General features: G+C 41.7%; 1 protein-coding gene across 1 annotated transcript in view; it reads right to left on the bottom strand.

Annotated features, from left to right (window-relative positions):
• Positions 1 to 18,407: 18,407 nt before the first annotated feature.
• rtn4rl1b (reticulon 4 receptor-like 1b) overlaps positions 18,408 to 24,031 on the bottom strand; it is a 122,476-nt gene continuing 116,852 nt past the window's right edge. The window contains exons 2-3 of the mRNA XM_078284285.1: positions 21,769 to 22,220; positions 18,408 to 21,304 (exon numbers count right to left, since the gene is read on the bottom strand). Of these exons, the coding sequence (XP_078140411.1) occupies positions 20,408 to 21,304; positions 21,769 to 22,220 (1,349 nt within the window). The 3' untranslated portion in view covers positions 18,408 to 20,407. The remainder of the gene's footprint in view (positions 21,305 to 21,768; positions 22,221 to 24,031) is intronic.

Genomic DNA, 24,031 nt, shown 5'->3' with positions numbered 1-24,031 from the left:
ACCATGTTCTCTCTTCTACCAGGAGTTACTGATTTGGCTAAAATTGATTATGGCTTGAAATGGCTTTTCAATGGACTACGGGCTACTAAGTAGAAATAGAGCAATTGGGTTAAGATGTAATATGGGTCGTATGAAGAGACGTGCAAGCCAAGACAGCAAGCGAGCGGAGGCCATTTTGAATGTACAAAGTGGGAGAGATGTGCAAGGTTGAATGATGAAGGCAAGACAAGACCTGACAGTGATTGCTCACCACAGATAATCACAGGGCAGTGATGAAAGTTTCTTTTAAACGCTGCATTAACACAAAAGCGTTTTATCCTCCAACACATAAGCCCCCCACCCACCACCGCACACACACACACACACATTTGTTGATGTCTTCACATTCTCACAGCTAAGCGTGAAAACACTTGTGGCATTTGAGTTGCTGTCATCACTGAGCTCAGCACTCCCACAGTGTGCTCAGGAATACTAATTGTGTTGCATTAGCAGGGTGGCATTCCTCATCGCCTTCCACTTCTATGCTGGGCCTGTGATTACGGAGGAGGCAATAGGGAAAGCAGCCCCAGTTGATGATGGAGCTCACACACAGCGACCTTGACCGGCCCCGCTGATCAATGGCCGACTGGGGGCCAAACTGTGTGTATTGGCAGCCACTGGTCGCCTGGATTGGATTGGCTGCATCTGTGTTGCTGCTGTAAATGCTCTCTCATTAACCAAAGACCTTTATAGTCAGGATTAGAAAAGGCCTGCCAAAGCTGGCTCCTTAATTATTGCGACTATTGATTTCCTGATGGCATTCTTAAGTGGCTGTGGTATTGCGTGTGTGTGTGTGTGTGCGAGTGTGTGAGTGTGTTTATGTGCTTTTGGAAGAGGGTGCATAAACAACATTAGACATGAAGTGTACATGTGTAGTGTGTTGACTGTCTGGCCCTCAGGAGTGTCTGAGGGGAAATGGCTACTTTACCTTCTCATTAGTCTAATGCATGGTTCCTCTGGTGAGAGAAACTGAGCAAACACAACCAAAGTCATACTGGACCGCTGAAGGGGTTTTGAACTCTTGAGATTACTCAGAATAAATAATTGAAACCTCAGATTACCTAAACAATAGCACTAGTATTCTCTGTTTTGCAGATCTCCAGTGGCAGCAAGGTCTACTCTCTGTGTTCAGATAGTTCCATCCTGCTGTGGCATAAATCTTTAATTTGAAGCCAATTATTTCCAGTGCAATTAAAATGCTCCCCAGAGATGTAATTCTTCATCTGCATGCTGTAAATTATCTATCATTATGAGAAACACCACTGCGGTCAAATGTAAAATAAAGTCTTTCGCAATTTGTTTCAGGAAAAAGAATTGGGCGCGTTCAAGACCCATTTCCACCTTGCCAGTGTTTACGAGTAGTAGCTGATCCCAAGACAGCCTTTACTGCACATACTAATGCCGCTTCCTTTGTAAACAAACCTAAGTAACCATGTTGCAAGTATTGAGGCCAACGTTTTGCATTTATGGAATTACAGTGTACACAAAAACTGAAGACTTTTGCCAATGCACTTAGATGCACTTTCGAATTGCATTGCAGTCAAAGGGAACCACGAAGTAAGCACTCCCCGATATTAAAACACGGACAAATAAATCGGCTGAAATGGTGAACAGTAGGACTTAAACAGTTCCCATTTGAAAACATCAATCACTCCTTTCTTTTCTGCCTCTATAGAAAAACTTAACAGAGAATTTATTTTCCTTTCTTTAGTTTCATTTCAATTCCCCCCTTGATAGGAAAAATGTTAATCCTTGTTTTTCTGAAGTCAAGAGTCCATGAAATAGGTAGAGGAGGGGAAGGGGGGTGGGGGCCTCGGAAGTGTAAACTGTCATCATGTTGATAACGTTCTCCTGAAAGGCCCATGAGGTGAACAGGCGACTCTCACTTTTACACTGTGGGAATGCAGGAGAGCTCTCCACTCGCTGTTTACATAGCCTCTCCTCTTCTGACAGACAAATGATAATCAGGGAATTCTGCCGGGAATTAGACACAACCTGACATCGCCGCTGCCGTGCGAAAACTTTGTAACTCCAATTTCGGTGATTTTCATGTTTTCACTTCAGCTGAAGCTGAAGGTCAGCGGTGTCCAATCATGAGCCACCGAGGGCCTGCAGGTTTTCCTTCCAGCCAATCACCACACCAGGTAATTTCACGAATTAGTTTCACCTTCTCCGCTTCAAGGTGTGTTAATCAGTGAAATCAGCTGGGATAGTGATTGGTTGGAAGGAAAACTTGTAGACTCTCGGCCCCCCGTGGCACATCACTGCTTTACATGATCCTGTATGGGTTGAGAAAATTCTCAGACATCTTAGGATCACGAAACCCTTTCAAAATCCATTGGATAGTGTCAAAAATGCTTTGTCATCAAGCTACAAACTGTTTTTCTTAGTTCCTGAAAAGCTGACATTGAAGATATACCAGGGTTTCATCGGACAGCGACGGTTTGTTCCGTACACCTGCAGCTCTTGTCTTTATTTTTAGCGCCGTCCCATCATTTCAAGTGGTGGGCAGTCAGAGCGCTCCCTGATTAGAATCGGTCTTGTGGTTAACGCATATTATTTCCCTGAACCCACAAACTTTACAGAGGAGACAGAGGAGGAATAATTTGGAATTATGAGTGGCAGAAGCAGGACCTCTCACCTCTGGGTCGGAGGCCTCTGTCATGTTGAATGGGAGTATTGCTGACACGTGCTGACAAAATGCTTAGCACTGTGTGAGGGTGCAGAAAGACATTTGACCTGATCTCTGTCAGTAGTGGTGTGATTATGGTTTAAAAGCGAGGTGTGTCCCCTCACGCCCCCCTAGTGTGTCATTGTGTCAGGAACCCCATGTCCCATGATGTATGGGGTGGGGGGAGGGAATGAAGATGATCCCACATCCAGAACGAGGGGGTGGGGGGGAGGGGATGAAGATGATCCCACATGCAGAATGATTCAAACACTTTAGATACAGTATGCAGGTGCTGGGAGAAACTTTTTTTTTTTGTAGCCTACATTGTCTGTGTGTCTCAGGCGAAGTTTTCAAGATTTTTTAAATTACATCTAAAACATTTTTCCCATATGTTTCCAAAAATAAGCCCCATTTTTTTTTCATCAAAAAGAGGGCTTGATCGTAAATTAAACAAGACTAGGTCAAAACCTAGTATATGGCTGGACCGTGTATGGGTGTGCCACGTGCCACGGCCGACCAATGGCCCGCATTGATCCTCCCGATCCAAGCCCCGTCGCTCTGGTACCCATCGGTGCCAAAAACGCCGTTCGCCGGACACCCGGTGACGCGTCGGCGTCGGGACCCCCGCCCCGAAATGTCGGCTGGATCACCGGGAACAAATCGGCGTCCAGCTATCGGCACTGGCCGGAACCGTCACCCCGGGAAACTCCGGAAAGCGTTGGCAGTAAGGCGTCGGCAGTAAGGCCTCGGTGCACCGAAACCTCCATGCGTGTCTGTGTCTCTCTCTCCGCCGACAGAACAGAGGGCTGTCAGGTGGACTGAGCTCGCGCATATGCATCGAAATAAACGGCGATATGATATAATTGTATAGATTCCACTTTAGCTTCAGTTAGCTTCAGCTTACATGCATGATATTGGTCAGCCTGCTTACTGTGTGGGAGAAACGGGTTCCTGATCTCAGCGGAGAAACAAGATGGCGGAGAAAACGAAACTTAAATTTCTGGCTCTGTGATCCTATGATGTGCCACGTGCCACGGCCGACCAATGGTGTAACTTCATCACTCAGTCAGTCAGTCAGTCAGTCAGTGAGTGACAGACATTCGTGTTTATAGGGCTGGCCCCGCTGTTGCGGTCCAGCCAAAAAGTAGAACGCTGTAATATTATGCAACTATCTTTCTGTATTCCTATGCACTCTTATTCTTATTCGTATTCTTATGAACAATGTTGCTAAATCAAAGCTTAACTTTCAAAAAAGTATTCCTTTGGTTTTGTCCTTCAGGCATTCTTTATTCACCTCATCTTAGAGAAAACTATTCTGTAAACACAATGATGAAGCTTCTTAAAGCTGTCTATTGTTTCTCTGTTTACCGCTTAAAAATGATGCAACATTAATTAATTTGATAATTTAATAAAGCCAGGAGAAGGGACTGAAACGTGCTGCTGCACTTGATTGAATATTAGTCACAGAATTTTGATAACATAGAATAACAGATGATATCTTACCAAAAGTGTTTGTTTTCATGACCTCAGCTGTAGCAGTTGTTTGGCAGGAACATTTTACAATAAATAATCATATTCTTACTAAACTTCTCACTGGTCACTGTTTTCATGCCAGCCTTGTCAAGATAATAGATGAACCATTATGTACAGCAATTAAGGAAGTTGGAAGTTTTTCATTTCACCTCTGTCCTCATTTATATTCCTCTGAGTTTTAAAAAATCACCCTCATCACAAATGGCCTTGACTGTCTTCAGTCCAGTATTGATATTTACTGCTCATGAACAGGCTGATCTATGCTCCGATCATTTCTAGTCATTTATATACAACAGTTCCTTACAAAACAAAAATACAAAACAGAATCCTGTAGCACAACAAAGTGCATCAAGTATACGTTCAAAAGAGAAAACAAACATCCCTCTTTTTTTAATGTAATTGCCAGAGCACATGTGTATGTGTGTGTGTGTGAGAGAGAGTGAATAAATGAGTCTGTGTGCCTCTGTTTGACTGACAGTTTAAGGATTTGATCATGAGGTTTTCGCTATTGAATTGGTTTTTCACAGCGACACACATAAATATGATATGAGTAAAAACAAGGAAATAGAGCCATGCCATCTAATCACAAATCTGACATGCCCCCACAGGGAAATGCTGCTGCCACAGCAGGAGGGTTATGATTTTTTGAGTATTTTATTTTTGCAAAATTATACAGTATATCCACATTAGCTGCCGCACTTTAATCAGTGGCGTGTTCAGCAGTTTTATTTTGTCCACCAATTTTAATAAAACTAAACATTTATTTACATAATCCATATATATTTCAATATTCATGTTTTTTACGCTTAAACCACTAAAGCTTTTCCATACATAATTTAGTAATTGTAAAGCGGAGCATAATGTTCTGTAATATTCAGTGATAACAGCATGTTTACTTTTATTTACTTACTATTGTTTTCCATTATTAATATTGTCTATGAGAATTCTCAGGCAAATTAAAACACACATGGCTGAGATACATAGCTTATGAATTTCATGTCATCTGATTACAGTTATGGTTTATTTTGAGGCTTAAGGTCCATATCCGATAAATCCTTTTTCTGCATTTTAATTTGTGGCGTGTTAAAAAGAGCTGCTTAAGACGGAAAGTTATAGAAATTTTATGGCATTTTACTGTCTCACCATAACTCATTCCTGTTGATTATGGTCATTACAAAAACACTTTTTTTTTTTTTTTTCTTAGTTGTCTTTGGTTTGTCTTGCACTATTCTTTGTCTTTAGTTTGTTTTTGTGTACTTGTATTGTTGCATTGCTTTTGTGTTTGGGACCCCCTTGAAAACGAGATGGGACATCTCAAGGGTTTTTTTCCCCTAATAAACAAATTTGAACAACTGACACAATAGCATTTTATAATGGCCTTATTCCTGTGGATTACCTTGTGTATCAACCAAAGGAAACCTAAGTTTAATAGTGTGTTAGTAATAATTGAAAATGATGTATGTACCAATGTTTTCCATTATATTTTTTAGCTAAATTAGGCTATGTTATATTGTGACTTATTGGGTGCTACAGTGATAGGTTGCAATATATGAGGTGATATGTTATTTTTACACTTTGTTTTTACATTGTTGATTAATCCCTTGTAAGAACAATTATATGTGATGGAGATTCATTGTGTTCTCACCGTACTTTTCCATTGGTTAATGCACTGGGATAAAGCCATTGGAACTACCTGCAGCTAACTTTAAAACACTGTTAAAATGCACTTTTTCTTGGTTTGCTTTTACTGTAATTAGTGTCATTGTTATTTTAATTATGTGGATTTGCCTTTTAACATTTTTTCATATTTTTGTTTTTGTTAAACCTTTTATTTAGCTTGTAAAGTACTTTGTAACTTCACAAGTGCTTCATAGATAAATTATCAGTCATTATTATTATATATTATTATTATTAGTAGTAGTAGTAATATATAAAATACAATCTTTCCACATTTTCTTTCCAAATGTTACCTGAAGACTGTTGTCAAATCTTGGAGAAGCACTGAAAAACACTATTTTTTCTATGATTGCTAGTCTTGTTTGTTGTGACTACTCTTCCAAACAATCTTGATATAGAGAGATGCATATTGCATTATTAAAACAAGTAGAATATCCATGTCTTACAGTGGCAGCATCAAAAAAGTCACCCATCCTCTGTCTCTCCTCCAGTAGTATTGCAAACAGCCACAGCATCCATCCTTTCTCACATGCTGTTGGTGGAGCAGAGCAGGCATATTGTAACTCAAATTCAAATCTTAAAGTACTTGCTGGGCCATTCTTTGCACCTTTCGACGGCTGAAAGGGGAACCAAATGTCAATTTTCCGAACAGTTGCTCTCAGATTTTGAGCAACAGCACAGCAGTAGTGAAGCAAGCATGCAGGAAAATGTGAGACTTTAAACATTGGCAACATCAGTGTATTGCCATTCCTGGGTGTGTGTGGTGTGTTCGTGCACACCTAGGTTGGTGTATGTCGGTGTGTGTGTGTATGAGTTAGAAGAATGAATGCAGAGCTGCGTTCTGGGCTTATAAAGGCAGATCAAAGGCTTTCACCGAGCATGTTCCTAACTGAGTGCACTGGACAGTGTGTATGTGCGTCACAGGATCTCTGGGCAGAACCAACGCCTGTCCTCAAATGTCAGCTTTCTTCTCCTGACCATGAATTAAAGGCATCGCCTCTCTTCCCCGCGTCCTTGTGGGGGGTTGTTATGTGTGTGTGAGAGAGAGGCAGAGTAAGTCTGTTTGATCTGACAAGCTTGAATTTAATTGACTGTGATGGAGCTACGGAGGACACATGAGAAGAAGGACAGAGAGGAAGCAAAGGTGGTTTCCATTTTTGCCACACTGTTCTCCCTTTATAATGTTGATAGAAAGGAGTGCAAAAACTTTGGGAGAAAAGAGGTATTTGTTATTTTGAACCGCACAGGGACATTCTTAGTGCAGTTTTACAGATTTTCGCATTTATATGAGTTATAAAAGTTTGGCAAACAGATGAAACCCAGTTTACCCTTAACCTTAAAGCCCCTAAGTGGGCCTGAAAGTGTTGTAACTGAACTGTTACCGACTGAAGAGAGCTGAAGCTGTTTTTACACACCGCTGGTATTCACAGCAATCTCTGGGGGGTTTTGGTTTGGGGTTAGAAATTCATGGCATCACAGCCATCCCAAAACATGCTACATCTTTGATCAGAAACCTAGCTTCATGAAAAGACATTAAATTCTGCACACCACCTTCCACGCTGACTGATGTGTAGCTCTACAGAGGTAATAATTTGTGTTACAGAGCTGTTTTTTTTTTATTTCTCTGACAGTTCCCTCCCTAGTGTTTGTGGGATAGAGAAGTGTTGTAGCGAGGCTGGCGGGATAGATGGAATCTCTCAGAGTCTCCCTGTTGAGAGGACTTTGTAAACCGAGTGAGATGGGAGGCAGGTTTTCGAAGAGTTTAACATCTTATTTTTAGCGGCAAAGAGAACCGGCACGCTGACATGAGTGGCGGTACCACTAGTCCCCCGTGACGGAGTGGCACTCGCGGCGCCGCCTCACCGTTTGCTGTCACTGCTGTGGGGGGACGTGACGTGGGAGCTCGCATCTCCCGCTCGAACCCTCCGGGGAGATGGCAAAGGACACCGTCGGTACATTTTTACATTTTTATAGCATGCTCCGCAAACGTTATTACAAGAGATGGCAGGCTATTCTTTGCTATTAGATTAAAATGAAAAAGAAAAATCTTTACCATTTTTCATTTTCCCTGTGCTCTTTATCATGTCTTTAATCTTTCCATCTATATTTCCATTTATCACATCTGTCACTCAGACTTGCCCTGACCCTGGTTACACCTTTTCCTCCGAGCCAGTTAATGCCGCCTGCCTTGCCCACTATCTTGCATGCCAACTCGCCTTTCTTTATTGCAGTTCACAGCTCAGAGTCACAACTCATTCTTAACAACTCTTCCTTTTGGGCCAAACCTTATGCCTTTCAGTATTCCTCTAAAACATGATGGTGGAGTGAAATAAGCAAAGGAAACTGACAGCCACATTACCTGGAGTTCAGCACTAAAAACATGGTGCATTCAGATGGCCTCTTGTAAAACAGGTTTTTTTTTTTATATATCTTAAGGGGACTCACCTAGTTAAATAAAGGTTAAGTAAAATAATTAAAAGGTAGTGGAGGAGTCCCACGACATGCCATGTGTCAGGAATCCTGGGCTTTGTCGATATCCATTGCCCGCACTGACATCGCTTACAGCATTAGATAATGGACATTAGGGAGCACAAGGATCTCCCCCACATGCTGGGCCGCAGCTGTGCAGACCAGCTGTACTCTCCAAAAGTCAAGGGAAACATGATGGGCAAGGTCAGTTGGGGTTTGACTGCACAAGGAGAGGATACAGTCCAAATAGAGACACACTTGATAGAGGAGACTTCATGTTTGGATTATTTTAAGATTAAGTCAAGACAAGCGGGGTCACTGCATCTCTCCCTCTTGCATTTACAATCGAGGCATTTAGTTGACACTCTTGGCTGACACTCTCTCAGAGATACGTGAGTGAAACAGTAGAATAAGCTTCCCAGATCTCCAACATTACAAGCAAACAATAATGAGTGCAAGATTCAGGGCCTTAGTGCTGCAAGAATCTTCCTTTCACCGTAGAATGGTTATGTAAGAGAGAAGTCCAAGGAATTAAATTAGAAATAAGAGTTACGGAGAGAGGCGGAGGGGGAATTTGTATATTTTCTACTACTACTACTACTACTATTTATCAGTATCTGTGCATGTATACATTCTGCAAAGTGGGATGAAAAGCTTACCTACAGATCAACGCTGTTACATCAGTTGGCTCACTATCACCTGTTGTAGCCTCTCCATACACTAACAAACAAGGTTGTTTTTCTGACTTCACACATCAAGTATTGACCAAAACACTTGCCTCCCAAGACGATATTGACATTACAATGTTGTCACACCAGAGTTAAACCACAAGGGACATCCTGAGAAAACAGGACCTGTTCTATGCCTCCGACCTGGAGCTGTTATTCAGTGTTAAGCTGCAGATTTCGGTGGACGTAGAAACCAAGGAGAAATTGTAAGAGTATCATGCCGGTCCCAGCAGTATGTCTTGAGCTGCCATAGCCTTGTGCAATTAGCTTGGAGGACTGCAAATGCACATATCCAATTAGAGCAGAGCCTGATACACTTGTCACAAAATCAATGCAGATCTGGCCCCTAACGCGGGAAGCAGCCATGCCTGAGATAGTGGGAGCGAACTGACGTCTTTTCTGGGTTTAGCATCGTTTTCCTTCCCTCTGCTCAATAAATGTGAAACACCAGCCTTATGGTGCTCAAGTACTCTCCGCAGATAAATTGCTATTGGAACTGCAGTGGATCACAGAGTAATATCTTTGGATATTTTTGTTTTTCATATTCCTTGTTATCTTTGTGTAGATGGGTGCATGCTTAAAAAAAAAAAAAAACACCCCAGGAAATTCTGGTCTTCATGCAGCCTGTCATCTACCTGCAGACATCTGGCATATTTCAAGACTAGTGAAAGAAACTAAAAAAGTATCTTAAAGCAATATTTCACTTTGATACAACATTTTGTTTTTACTGCATGCTTAGTCAACTTTTGACATTAGTTGCCCCTGGAAAGTGTTTTCATCTCCTCTGTTTTCGCAGCATATCTCTTTAATGATACTAAACAAAGTAATACAGTAATAAAATAAATAAAAAGGATTTCTGAAGCATAATGAAATTGCTTCATTAACAAGATAACAAAGACCAGAGAAAAAATATGTATAATTTGGTCAGCCTGCTTTAGTTTGTGAATCACTCAGCAGTAGACTTTTTATAACAGCAGTCGCTAAACCTGGAGACATCACATCACATCAGTATGGGTAACCATGATATTACTGGCCGTCTGATGATGAATCCACATTGGGATATAGATATCAAAAACTTCAAACTTTATTCCCAATGTAAAATATCAGTTTAAAGACATTTGATTCTTATAACCTTCAACTAGCTCAATAAGAAAAATCAATGATGTTATTTTTTTCTATTTCCAATTCCCCCCCAGTATCCTTATGTGCAAAACTATGTGACCAGGCTTTAAAAACAGGTTATGTTTGAGCTTGTCAGCTGCGTTTGTTTTCTATAAACAGTTTCTTTGGATTCTGGTGCTTGTGCGTGGGCGGGACAAACCTACTTGGATGCCATACAGGCGCAGTGTATACACCCAAGTGTGTGTGTCTCACAGAGAAAGGGGTGAGGAACACCACATGTAAAATACGTGTATTTAACTGCATGTTTGTGTCAGTATTATTGTAATGTGCTGCGCTGCGTGTCAATGTGGGTGTTTTGATGTGAGTGGAGCCGGCGCCGCAGGGCAGAAGCAGAGAGAGAGGGAGTGAGAGAAGCTTGAACTCAACCTCAGAGGGCCTGCAGCTTCCCACTGAGTGGGAGAGCGTGGATGTGGGGGGACACAGTTCTAGTGTCTTCTTTGTTGGAGTAGCAAAACTTTAAGTGACACTGCAATCTAGGAAGAGCAGCGGGAAAGCCTCTTCAGAAGGAGAGGTTCACGCTCCCTGCACTTCCTCTATTAATATGTTGAAGATGAAGCTTAGCATGCTGATACACAAGAGGTTGTTTAATTTGTTTATCTATGTTGTATTCGTTAGTGTTGATGTTGTAGTCGTTTGTAATCTTCGCAACAGTGTGTGAATAGCAATGTTGTTTTCACATTGTTTGTAAAGACAGAGATAAAGAAACAACCCCCCCTTTGATTATTAAACACAGCGTTATTGTAGTTGATAATCAGCATACTGCTTCAAAGTATTGATTTTGGGAGTGTGGCCAACATGGTATTGAAGTGCGTAGAGAGAGTATGACATGATAATTAGACACTGCTGGCCCAGTGATCAGGCCCATCGGCTGCAACTGACACCCCTCATTGCATTTCAAACGCTGTGGTGCTAAACCACAGCGGAGCATCCTGACTGCTTGGTAAGTAGAGCAGTCCATGTTATTCCTCTCTACTTAGAGAGAGGCAGAGAGGATTAAGTGGGTTTGGGGGGTTCTGTCACTGTCTAGCCTCAAGGTGAGTGGGAAAATCATTGGTAGCATCAGCATATTTCATTCTCTTTGTACCCAGTGGGAAGAAAGTCAGAATAACAGTTTGTCAATAGATCTGAACAGAGTATCACTCAAGTTAAAAAGGGAAACAAATTTGTACAAGCACTCCTGAAAATACACTATAAGTTACCAAAGCTAATTAAAATGTCCTTTTCCTAGTATTGCAATGCTCAAGCAGAGCAAATGTATATTGCTGTCCTATATTTGAGCTTTATAGGATGATAATCTGGAGGGCTGCATCAATTCCTCTGGAGGGATTTCAACATTTGAATGCTTGTAACATGCTCCACTTTACTGCAGGAACAATGTGGTTTTGCTAAAATTAAAGATAAGATGATATTAATATGTGCATCCCTGTGTTTACTGCTGTGTGAAAGTATAAAGGTGGTAAAACGTAAAATGGAATCAAAATAAGGTTAAGGTTAACTGCATTTTGCCTGTTAATATCTGGATTGTCATTTGTAATTGAAGAGTTTTGTTCCAAAATGAGATATCCACCACTTAAAAAACAATGACACCCACTCTCCCATTTTGGCTGCTGGCATGAAAGGTAAGCACAGGCAGAATCATTCGTGATTTGAAATATTGCCTGATGAGTTTTAGTTGGCAAAAATTTTCCATAATGGATATATAGCTTTTTGGAATGAAACCCTTCAATTTTTCCTTGATAGAGGGCATGGCCAATGCATATTGAGGCATTGTAATCTACCTGTCTCCTCAATATGCACTGGCCATATCCTTCATATAACTGGGTCATGGTGTTCCTTGGTAAATTCTCATTTCAGTTGTCTTCAATGAATGACTGGTCCTAGCGCTTCTCTGCCAATGCTTGCCTCTAAAATGGTGTTTAAATGATTTTACAAAAAATTCCTTATCCGCCCTCTTCTTCTTGTACTTCCATTTTCTTATATACAGGCTAGGGAGCCAATTAGTGACTGATCTTCTGTGATCGTCTGTAGGTCAACAAGCCCTGAGTTATTTTTTCTATTGATTCGGGGTATGACTGATTAGGCCTATGCACTAAAATAATATGAGCCAACAGGATGGTGCCCTCTATTTCCCAGCTGCCACTGGTGCCTAATTTGTTGTTTTTTTCATGGACACCTCTATGAGTGACAGAGCTCAAATATTTCACCTAAAGGATAAAGTAGAGACCACAGCTTGTATTCGTCTTCATGGTTGCCTGTGTAGCAATAGCATAAGTGGGTGTTTTTTACCTTAGAATTTAGACAAATGGAAGTTTATGACTTAAACTCTTGCAGAAGCAGAGATTTGGTTTTCCCAGAGAGTCTCTTTTATCTCTATAAGATTACAGAGGTCATTGGATCCGTTTGATGTGTCATCTGTATATCTCCTTTTCTTTTTTGACCTCTTGTGATCTGTAGGATTATCGCAGCCCTACAACATTTATGCACATAATTTAAAAGACAGGCTGATGCAAACTTTGAGCTTATGAAAGCCTATGTGGTTAAGTAGGGTTTTTAGGCTTTTGAAGAAAATAAGTGTCTGTTAAGATAGAACCAAAATCACATTTCTCTCTTTTTTTTTTTTAATCTCAATGTCAACATGAGTGAACAGTTCATTCCCAACAGTTCATATATCCATTTTGAAAGAAAACATTATGTTAAATTCATCATGTAGACTGGGTTGCTCTAAATTATATCATTATATATAATTATTAAATTAGTATCCAGTCAATAGAAATGTTATAACTTTGTCAAACACGAACAGTTGCCCACTATCCTTGTTATCACGATCCTTACTCATCCTACTATCGTTTGCATTATCAATCATTTTCTGATAGGAACACGTTTTTAAAGGTTGGTTATCTCGTTTTCCAAACTCTTCAAATTGACTCTCAGTGAAATAATAAACATTTCAAAGGTGTGATTAATAGTCTTTGCACACACGCTGTGAATTTTTGTGAAATATTTTACATTCTTCACACTGACTTTCATCCTTTTCTCCTTTTCAAAATTTTCAGCTGGTGAGTCATGCAATTTTTTCCCTCTCCACGCTGCAACTATGACTTTGTAATATCTACACTTGCACACATTCAGTAAAATTACCGAACACACACACACACACACACACACACAAATCACGCACACCACCACCGGCCCTAAAGTGAATAGAAGAAAAAATGGTGCTGTGGAGAGGAGTTTGCCGTCTGTCAGATCCACCAAAGGAGTGATTAATCGGGGGGGAGAAAGTGCTGTGTGTGTCATTAGCCTCTTGTCTGGAGCGTGGACCCCTCCAGGAGTGATGGGCTCCGCAGCTTCCCACTCAAAGGACGACTTCTCTGTTTTTCAGGCCTTTCCAGTTGATCGCGTGTGTTAATTGCAGGCATTGATCAGAACAAAAGCAGACAAGAGACTGCTTCAATGGGGCTGTGCGCTCAAAGTGAGTAAAAGAGAAGTGCTGTTGTCTTGAAAAAGCCGTAATAAAGTTTCCCGGTGAATCCCATCGGCGGCGGCCCCGAGCAGCAAGGTGCACTTACTGTAAGCAATTGCCGCTTTAAACACATCAAGGGGAAATTTGATTCATGAAAAGTAATGGCGTTCACTATCGGGGCTGTGCTATAAGCCGGCCCTCCCTCCCCCAACTCCACCGAAAAAGAATCATTTAACCTAGATGCATTGTTATAGGAAAACATGCCATGCTGGCTTTCAATAATTTTCCTGCGTATTCCGTCTGACTTGAGGTCAAACAACAGAGGATTAGTGAGCCTCTAATCCATGCAGGTGGTGGTGTGGCCTTGGGCTGCTCAAGTTCTCTCAGTTTAGTATGCAGTCTGGCTGGTATGGAGAATTGGAGTACACCACTGCTCTTAGGGGATTTTAAGCTAAATAAATAGGCAAAATAAAAGAGCTGAAATAAGAAAGGGGTTTATGGAGAAAGAGGTGATATTAGCTTTGTGATTGAGTGGGGAGAGTGGGACTTTGAGGAGGAGAGGGAACGAGAAGTCATGCTAGGTGTAAGTGTTGTGGCATTTTGTGGCGTTTCCTTCTGTTAATTATCATGTCCCCCAGTGTGTGTCCCCCACCCCCCCCCCCCCCACTCCCAGCTCCCCCACTTTCTTCATCTCTTTTTCAATTTTCTAATTGCTTGGTTTTAATTAAAGCCACACAGCAGTGACAGTGAGTCAATTAAAAGCTAAGAAACGGGCACAGATAGTCATAGGCTATATTTTTGGGTGTTTCTGGCAGAGAACGCTGCAGCCTGCCCACAGCACTCTTATGCTTTGGGATGAATCAACCAACCGCCTCTCTCCTGCATGAATAAGAGATGTGAAATCTCACATGCTTGATGCTATATTGGGAGGCCCTTAGCGTGTTGGGGTGATGTGTAATAAGGGCTTTGTGGTGCCATGTATCCGCCATATGTTTGTTTTTACATAGTGTATTTATAAGAATGAGTGTGTGAACTGGCACATACCTCTTAACAAGTTGATTTATTTCTGTCTATTTCTTACAAATAGGTCAATATGGTGTTATTTCCTTGCTTTTCTCACTCTTCTCTTCTGTCCTTCTCCTTTGCCCATCGCCTTGTTGTGTTATTGTGATATCTTATATCTATAATTGTGTTCCCTTTCTATGTCATTCCCTCCCCCACGAATCAAAGCCAGTTCCCCTCCCTTTAACTACTCACTTACTGTAGCTGCTCGCTCCCTCTCCCTTTGGTTCCCTCATTTTCTTAATGATACAACATCCCATATTTTAGAACTCATTTTACCTCATCCAATCTTTTAATAATGCAGCAGTATTTTGGCTCAAGCTTCTAACGATGCGTTCGGTGCCCTACCTGATTTACACAGAGGATTCTTCAAGCAGAACTAGGTTCAGAATGTATGCTGCTCACTCCTGGATTCCACTGCAATGAGACAATTACAATTAGGTTCTTGCCTTTGAAGTGCTTTCCAAATAAGTGGGTCAAGTCAGATGAGAGTATCTGTGAGTGAGATACTAATTTACCTCAAAGTTGGGAAAAATCAAACAATTCTATGTAAAACTCTCCACCAACAAGACAAAGCTGCCCGGTTACCACAAGTTTTGAGCGTCATTTATTTTCATTTTATTGCCTGTATTTGGTCCAGCTTCATTAGGCCAACAATATATTGTCATTACCTTGTTTAGTTAATCGGTGTTATGTCTCTGGCACTGGAATAGCTTGTTGAGCTTGACACTTAATGTTAACAGTGATTACCTTACTGATGTGGGCTATAATGTAAAGTGATATTGCAGTAAACTCTTTAATTGCCTGTTTCATTCCTAATGAGTCTGTAAAATTTGCAATGCAGCTGTTACTTTAGATAAATAATGGCAGCCCATCACACATTTCCAAAGGGACATCTGATAATTTGAAGTAAAGGGCAACAGGATCACATCTGGATCAGTGTGAGAGATGAAATCTACACATTAATTTTACCCTAAAGGCCACTGTTTATTTCAAAATAAGGGTGCCCTAAAGTGCCCTTCACATTTTCAAAGGGTGGCCTCGGGGGACAAAATGAGTCCAGGTCAGTCACTTTTTGCACTGTGTACAGGTTTATATGAGGATGGCTGCTGGAGAGTGCACTTCATATTGGAAGTTATGCCCTTATAGAATAATAGACAGAATAATATCGAGTCTAGCCGCTCACTGGGCTCATTTCATCATTTGCTCAAAACAAGTCCACAGGGCCATTATGTGGGTGTCGCTAGAACTTCGAGGTCAAAATATGACATTTAAAGTGCCAATCTGGTATTTTCTCAGTATGAGGGAGTCAGTATTGGGGACATAAACAGATTCTCAAAGGGTAGTGTTTGCAGATGGAAAATAAGCTCTTTGTAACGTGGTTATTCCAGTGTTTCTAAACTGCATCTACTTTATTCAAACACGGTCAATTCAAGACAATAGAACTTGTCCTGAACAGAATGTAAACAGTCACTATAAAATTTATTCAGAATGAAAATTCTTTCAAGAATCCAGTTTTGAAATCTTTAAAAAAACAACAACTCATGATTACCTTTCATATGGCCTAATGTCAGTGGGCTATAAAGTATAAAGTTATAAAAATATAAAAGTATGAAACCTCATAGATTTACCACTGCTCAATATGCAAAAAGACAGAAAGATTCATGAGCACATTTACTCTCAGATTTATGAAATACCGCTTACATCACCAGTAAGTGCATGTTTCCTTTTTCTAAATTACAGTGATGGATCTGTCTGCATGTGAACAAGCTTAATACAGTATCCACACCCCATCAGCTCCCGCAATTAGCTACAAATGGATGCCGGAATGCCCCATATTTTCCCTGTTTATCATTTAACATCTCATTCAACTCATCCAGACATGAAAATAGAGAATAGTAAATCACCCTGAGCTTTGCCGACTTTGAAGTTGATCATTATGGATGAGATGGACTTTGAATCCAGAAAAAAACTATTATTTGGAGGCATTTAGTGGCTTTACAACTAAAAGAAAATTTGTCAAATGGTAAGAAGTGACGGCGACAGTATTAAATTGTGTACATCATCATCAAAGCCAGAAAACACTTTCAAAATACACTTTCTGGCCAAAATCTGCCAGTGTGCCAAAGCAGTCATTCTGCATCATTACATGCAAGCATAATACAACATAATGGCTGCGATTTTAGCATTTCAACAAATTTATTGTGGTAAATTGGGCCTAGCTTTATTATAATTGGTACATTTTCACTGTTTCTGACAGACGGTTCCAAGAGTGAGATGTCTGACTCAAGGGACAGTGCATTGAGGCACTCAAACACATGGAGCTTATGTTTATACAGTGCCATCTTTATTTGCTGTCTTTATTGTTGCATGGTGTTCTTTTTTCAAGTTCACTGTTTGTTAATGGGGCACTTAATAAGAGATATAATATGAAAGTTATAAAATGAAATACACCTATGAGGTTTGTACAGGTTTCAAGTGTTTACCAAAACACACTTGCCATTAGTATGTCTGACAAATATCCTCCATTCCGCGTTGTAAGAACGATGGATTTTAGGTGGAATGGCCGTTCATCTTGTGCACTTGCACTGCTGGAACCTGAGAGAGGGATTTCGGTGAGTTATGTGGGGAGAGGCAGAGAATTAAGTGCAGAGAAAGAGGAGGTGGTGAGGTGGGGGTTAAAGCGAGGCGTGGAGGGTGGGGGTGCAGATGAGTGTCCAATACCAGATGCCAGAGCTGCTCATCAATTCAAATATAATTACACAGCATCCTCATCCATGCATATAACCACCTCTTCTTTGTTCATTTTTCATTTAGCAGAATGTGAAAGAAAAAAAAAAAAATCGCACACTTACTTGTGGATCAATTTCCATCATGGTGAGGGGAATATAGAGAAGAGGAAATATAATCTATGTTCAAAAGGTCCATTAATAATAATAATAGCCTGGAATATCTACAGATTCTGTGTGACACTTTCATTAATACCCTTAGTGCTTTTAAATGATTTATTGAACTGCAGTGTATCGTGCCACAGTCTGCATGTAGTCTTTGAATTGTATTTTTTTTTTTCATTTCTATTGGTCAGTAACTCATTTATGTTTATCCCCCATATTTCCAGTGTTTGTCAATAAAATGTGTTTTTTGTATTCCACTCTGTAACCAAAGTTTCAGTGATATTTACATCGCATACTGTATATAAATCCTAGTTGCGGTGGAGAAGAGTAGAGTACCTCTGTTTGTAGAAAGCAGCTAGTTTAGCCAACAGGGTCTGATCAGGGGAGACAGATTGCAAAGTAGAGCAAAGATGGAGGGGAAAACAGGGTGGAAAAAGATAAACTTGCTGACAGAATCAATTTCTGGTTTAAATTAATTATAAAGCGAAAGACAAGAGAGAGAGGGGAAAGAGCATGCCTTCTACTTCCTCCAGACCTATAGCACCAAACTCCTGCGAAACCCGAAAGCAAGAATAAACAGACTCAAACGGCAACGGTCGACATAAGAAGATATAGATTTTAATATCTTTATAAACATTTTTGTACTTGTTGTTCTTTGATGATAACTTATTGAACAATTGAATTATGGCGAAGAAAGGAGATGAAGAGGCATACAGTAGAACAAGAAATAGGGAGGTGAGGAATTGTGCATTGTTTAGCAAATAAAGGTTCTGAAAGTATATCATGAAAAAATATGTAAACAAACAAATCAATCAGAAAATCAAAAATTGAAAGACTCCTCCCGGTAGGAGGAGCAGAAAACCCTGTTATCATCATTGATGTCACTGATACTGTTTTTCTCATAGTAATACAGTAAATGATTAATATCAGCACTGCAGTAAGTCCTCTTATTTCCGTTGGTAATGGTACAGTTCACATCATTGATACAAACACCATCTTATCGTTAGATTTAAGGGAGGCACAAAAGCTCCAGAAGTACAGCAAGATGTCCCGTAATAGTCCGTCTGTCTATCTGTATTGTACTGCATCCCCTTGTTACTTCAGAAGCGATTGTCTTGCTCTTGGATCCCCACATCCATTGACAGCAACATCAGTTAATAAAGAGGCGTAATCATAATTCTTTCTGCATGTTCCCTGTTTTGCCATGCTCAGTTCAAAATGTTTGTTGGTTTGTTTTTTTTTAGGTTTTTTTTTATCTTTTATTAATCACATCAGTCATTTAAGGTACACACACATTTTTTTCTTCAGTCTTGTTCGTCTGTTGTATTCCTTTGAAGTTAAGTGATTAAGAAAAAAATATGTTCCTCACGTTCTCAATGAGGAGGGACGCCCACACTGAGGAGGGATCAGTTCAGCATAGCACAACCTCACTGGGAAATTGAGAAAGCCCCATTTGACCCTTAACTTCTAAGGCTCCGGCCCCCACTGTTTGCACTGCAGCAGGGATCCATCTCTAGGTCCTTTTGTGTCTTAGCAAAATCAAATGAACAACATTTGACACAAGATATAGACAGACTCTTCAATATTCACAGCTTGTTCTCCCAGAGACACACATTGTTTTCCAAGCAAATGAAAATAGCGCATGTCAGTCCTTGTCACTTCCAAACAGACAATTAGCAGCTTAATATTCAGTTGCACAGGGGGAAGATGATGAAGATGGAAGCAGGGTTACGTAGAAATGCTATATCAATGAGAAAATACTAAGTAGGCAGAAGGTTGGTACAGTACCTGGAAAAAAGCCAGCATTGAAATGTGTAGTAAAAGAATAGTTGTTACAATTGTTACTGCATCATACAGTATATGAGCTAACTGGTTGCTTTGTTTACGCCCTTACAAGAGCTGTGGCTATAGATTTCCATTCTGCTAAGTAGTGAGCATAGCACATTCCTAGGTCTGATATTGGATGATGATTTATTGCCCTGCTTACAGTTTATCTCCCTGTTTATGAGAAATACTTCCACCCAATTGTTTGGCCCTGTTGTTGGCAAAGAACGCAATAGAAAAATACATTTGGCAAAGTAACATGAGAGTAAGATAGGGCAGACATTGGGGGCTTAACAGGTCATGTTATTCCATTTCCACCCGCTTGATGAAAATTTACAAACTGTGAACTGAAAATTAAAGCTGAATGGAACACTTACAGTTTGAGCTTATCCGTCTCATAGCTAACTAGATTACTTGAGTTTTACTTCACCTTTTCCCTCTCTCTCTCTCTGTCTCTCCTCTCTCTCTCCTCTCTGCCTCTCTCTCTCTCTTTCGCTCTCTCCAAAGTTTGGTTATCCGAGCTTAGACAGATAGACAGAACTTAAAAAAAGAAGATATACCAAGACAACTGAAGATGAAATCATACTGGCATTAGTGGCAGTGCAAGCTTGGTCTGCATTTCCCTTTTGTCTTTCCGTGACTCTTAGTCCCTCCAACAGTACTGTGAGTCTTTCTGCTTTAGATGTTTGATGCTTGGATGTCTATTTCAGAGTCTAAACAGTAAAGCTCCCTACACAACATTTTACACACATAATCACACTCACACACACACACATAAAAGACACACAGGCCTTGTAGTGCAGGAGCAAGAGAGGGTCTGAGGGCTGCATTTTCGTTGATTAGCATTTATTTATCCCTCTGCAGGTCAACGGAGAATGTAGTCAATGTTTATTGTTACCAAGGCCGCCAAGAGGGCATAGAGATATAGTAAGGACTGGGGTAAGGTTGCCCTATTGTTGGCTTGCTGAACCCCACTAGGGGGGCGAACAGTGGTCCGGGGAGTGCACTTGTGCTTCCTCCGTGTGATGGTGCCATCTGGGGATGTGTGGTCATATTTGCCCCCATCTGTGAAATCTGGGGAGGAATCCTCCTTGTCTGCCATGACCTCTTTTGAGTGAACCTCATTGTCCACCTTTCCCTTGCTTGCCCTATTACGAGGCTTTGTGCAGTTCCGAGAGCGACCGGGCCTCGAGGGGTGCACTATACGGGTCTGACCCCCAGACCCCACCGCTACGCCACCATTTATAGATGGGTTCACTGTGCCAGATAAGTTGTTGGTCTTACTCTGGGCTCTGGACTCAGAATTGGGTACTGTTGGGGAACAGTTGGGGAAGTCTTCCTTGCGCAGCTGCTTGAGGTCCTTCCCAACCAAATCAGCCGGTGCCTGGCAACCCACCGAAGACGTGGAACCTCGGAAACGTTTCAACCATTCCCATAGCGACAGGGCCTTGCAGTCACAGGACCAGGGGTTGTCGTTGAGGCGTAGGTACTCCAGGGCAGGCAGCGTGTCCAGGCACTGTCCGGACAGCTCTATCAGGGAGTTGTTGAACAGGTAGAGGGTGGTGAGGCGTCTCAGGTCATGGAAGGCCAGGCGGTCAACCCACTGGATCTGGTTTTGGTGCAGAAGCAGACGGTCCAAGGCCCTCAGGCCTCTGAAGGTGTTCTGGTGAAGGCTCCACAGACGGTTTCCATGCAGGAACAGGTGGCTCAGGTTGTGGAGGTCCGCAAAGGTGTCGTCCTGCAGGAACTTCAGATGATTATCCTGAGGAGATACAGAGACTAATCAATCACAGGATTACATCTTATGCAATCATGCATACATCTTATAACATTTTCTGATGCAGCATATGAGCAGACTATTGGTGGTATAATTAACCAAAGGCAAATACAATCAAAATAAAAAAGAGAAGTCTTGGCGCACAGCATATACTATAGGTCAAGAGGTGCTGGATACCGCAAGGAGGTCATCAAAGCTAAAGCGAAAAACACTACGTATATATATGGTTTTAACCACACACTCAAGACCCAGGACTATGGATTCAATACAAAAATGGATCTTTATTGAGGGCATGAGCTCCACAGACGGTTTCCATGCAGAAAACCGTCTTCAATAAAGATCCTTTTTTGCATTGAATCCATATTCCTGGGCGTTGAGTGTGCGGTTACAACCATATGTGGTGTTTTTCGCTTTAGCAAACTCTAATCAGTCAGGAAATCCCCTTGTACCTGCAGGTAGAGATACTGCAAGTTTCTGAGGCCCTGGAAGATATTATTAGGCAGCGCACTGAGTCCACAGCGGTACAGGTGCAGTGCATGGAGCCGCCCCAGACCGTGGAAGGTATCTGCAGCCAAGGAGCGCAGGTGGCGGTTGTCTCCCAAATCCAGCTCTTCCAGCAGGGTGAAGCCGTGGAAGGTGGAGGGCTCGATGTATGTGATGTTATTGGAGTAGATCCAAAGAGTGACCGTGGTGGAGCTGAAGTGGCCCCGAAGCAGGCGGTGGATCTTGTTGTTCTGCAGGAAGATGCGCTCGCTGTCAGGGGGAATGCCTTCGGGGACCGACAGGAAGTTGTGGGCTTGGCAGGAGACGGTGCTGGGTGCAGTGTAGCAGATACAGTGACGAGGGCAGGACCAGGAGAGCTCGAGCCCACAGAGAACCAGCAGGAACTCCAGCCCACAGCCTGCAGCGGGAGGCACACACACACACACAGAGGGAGAGAGAGAGAGAGAGAGAGAGAGAGAGAGAGAGAGAGAGAGAGAGAGAGAGAATGCAGAAAAAGAAATCACACAGACACACAAAGAGAAAAAAGAAGAGGAAAATGAATTAGTGGAGGTACATTTGCAGTGTGGATTTGATTTTGAATTGAAATTTAGCCTTAATACTTTGATGTGCAATTCGGAACTTGAAAGGGAGGAAGATGTATGAAAATTGACAATATATGTTTTGAGGGAGTCCAGAAAAATTGGTTGGGGGGGAAGAAACATTTTAAGCAGAATCAACTTGTGCAAAAATTAGACAAAGAGGAGAGCCACACAATGGCAGAGAAGATAGGAAATATTGAGACAGTACAAGGCTAAACAGTGAGAGCTACAATAAGAGGGATTAGAGACAGATTGACTTATTCATTTCACACAAAGCACTTCTGCTCTGATAAATGACTTGTGCCAAACAGGGCCACCTGTTGCTGGGCATAGATCTTTTTTTTTTCTTTTAAATAAAAGTGACATTTTATGTCCCTCTGAGGGACTTTACTCGTGCTACACTGTGGTACAAATATGGACATTGCTGTACTCCTCTATCATTGTTTAGCGTCTAAATCCCCTGGTGGCTGAGTGTGTTTCCCTTTTAGGAAAACTGAGTTGAAGAGTCTATTGAAGAGAGCAAACAATAACACCTGCTCCAGTGAGTCACGAGATTTCTCAGTGCGGCTGATTGGATACCTCGTGCAACAATCTTGCCTGGTTCTACACATATACAGCGATTTCAGACGTCACCGTTTTCCAATATTTTATCACCTTAGGGAGATGTGCTATTACGAACTTCCCCTATCTGAGTCCGTTGGCACTGCCTTTGCAGCAAGTGGAAGCCATGATCAGTCCGTTTGTGATGTTAAATGGGCCGTGGAATGCTCATTTAAACTTGTAGTAAGCTTCTCTGAGGCGCTCACCCTCTCTGTGATTGGTGACATGATTCCCCAGATCCTTTAGTCGGGGAGTTGTGACTTATCCACAGTCTCATCTAGAATGAGCAGAACTCACATCCCATCATGAAAGTCCCCTCTGACAACCCCTGGCTGTCTTCTACTCAATTTATTATTCAAGGCATAGTGGTAGCGTGATTCACTGCTTCTAATCGATATGCCTCTGTTGCCTTTTAACTCACCCTGTAATCCTGGGGCTTTTACGCTGGAATTCAGGAGCGGGAGAATTACTCTCTACCAAGAGACAGGCGTATTTATCTGAATATATTTTCTCCCCAAACTGTGGCTAAGCTGTGACATTCAGCGTCTGACTCCACTGACCTTTAGCAGTAATTCTCTCTGTCTCGTTGCAGTGCTGGAGTACTGTGCTGTGTGTCACCTGAGTGGGAGTGTGCTCTCCCGGGTGCGGCTCTAATCCTGTTTGTTAAGCTCTGCCACTGGGCAACAATGCAAATGCATGCATCCTCCCGAACCACCGAACAAATGTGCCCCCTAAATTAGATGATTCTTCACAGTTGAACACTTGTCAAAAGGTTGAATGACAGCGATAATATATTTGTGTGTGTCTGTGTTTCTGTGTGTCTGTGTGTGTGTGTGTGTGTGTGTGCACGGGCTTGTATGTAGGTGACAATGTACCATGTTGTGTTTGGGACCCTGGAAAGCCATGAGAGAACTAGGCCTTTGCTTTGTTTGGCCTTGACTCATTTGGTGGGTCATGTGTACCAGGACATAGCCTACATCCCCCACTCAGCAAACTACAGCTATATCTGAAACCGTCACACAGCCAAGGC

This window comes from Centroberyx gerrardi, chromosome 6 (assembly GCF_048128805.1).
Source record: "Centroberyx gerrardi isolate f3 chromosome 6, fCenGer3.hap1.cur.20231027, whole genome shotgun sequence".
Taxonomy (NCBI): Eukaryota; Metazoa; Chordata; class Actinopteri; order Beryciformes; family Berycidae; genus Centroberyx; species Centroberyx gerrardi.
This window is presented reverse-complemented; position numbering and strand designations above follow the sequence as displayed.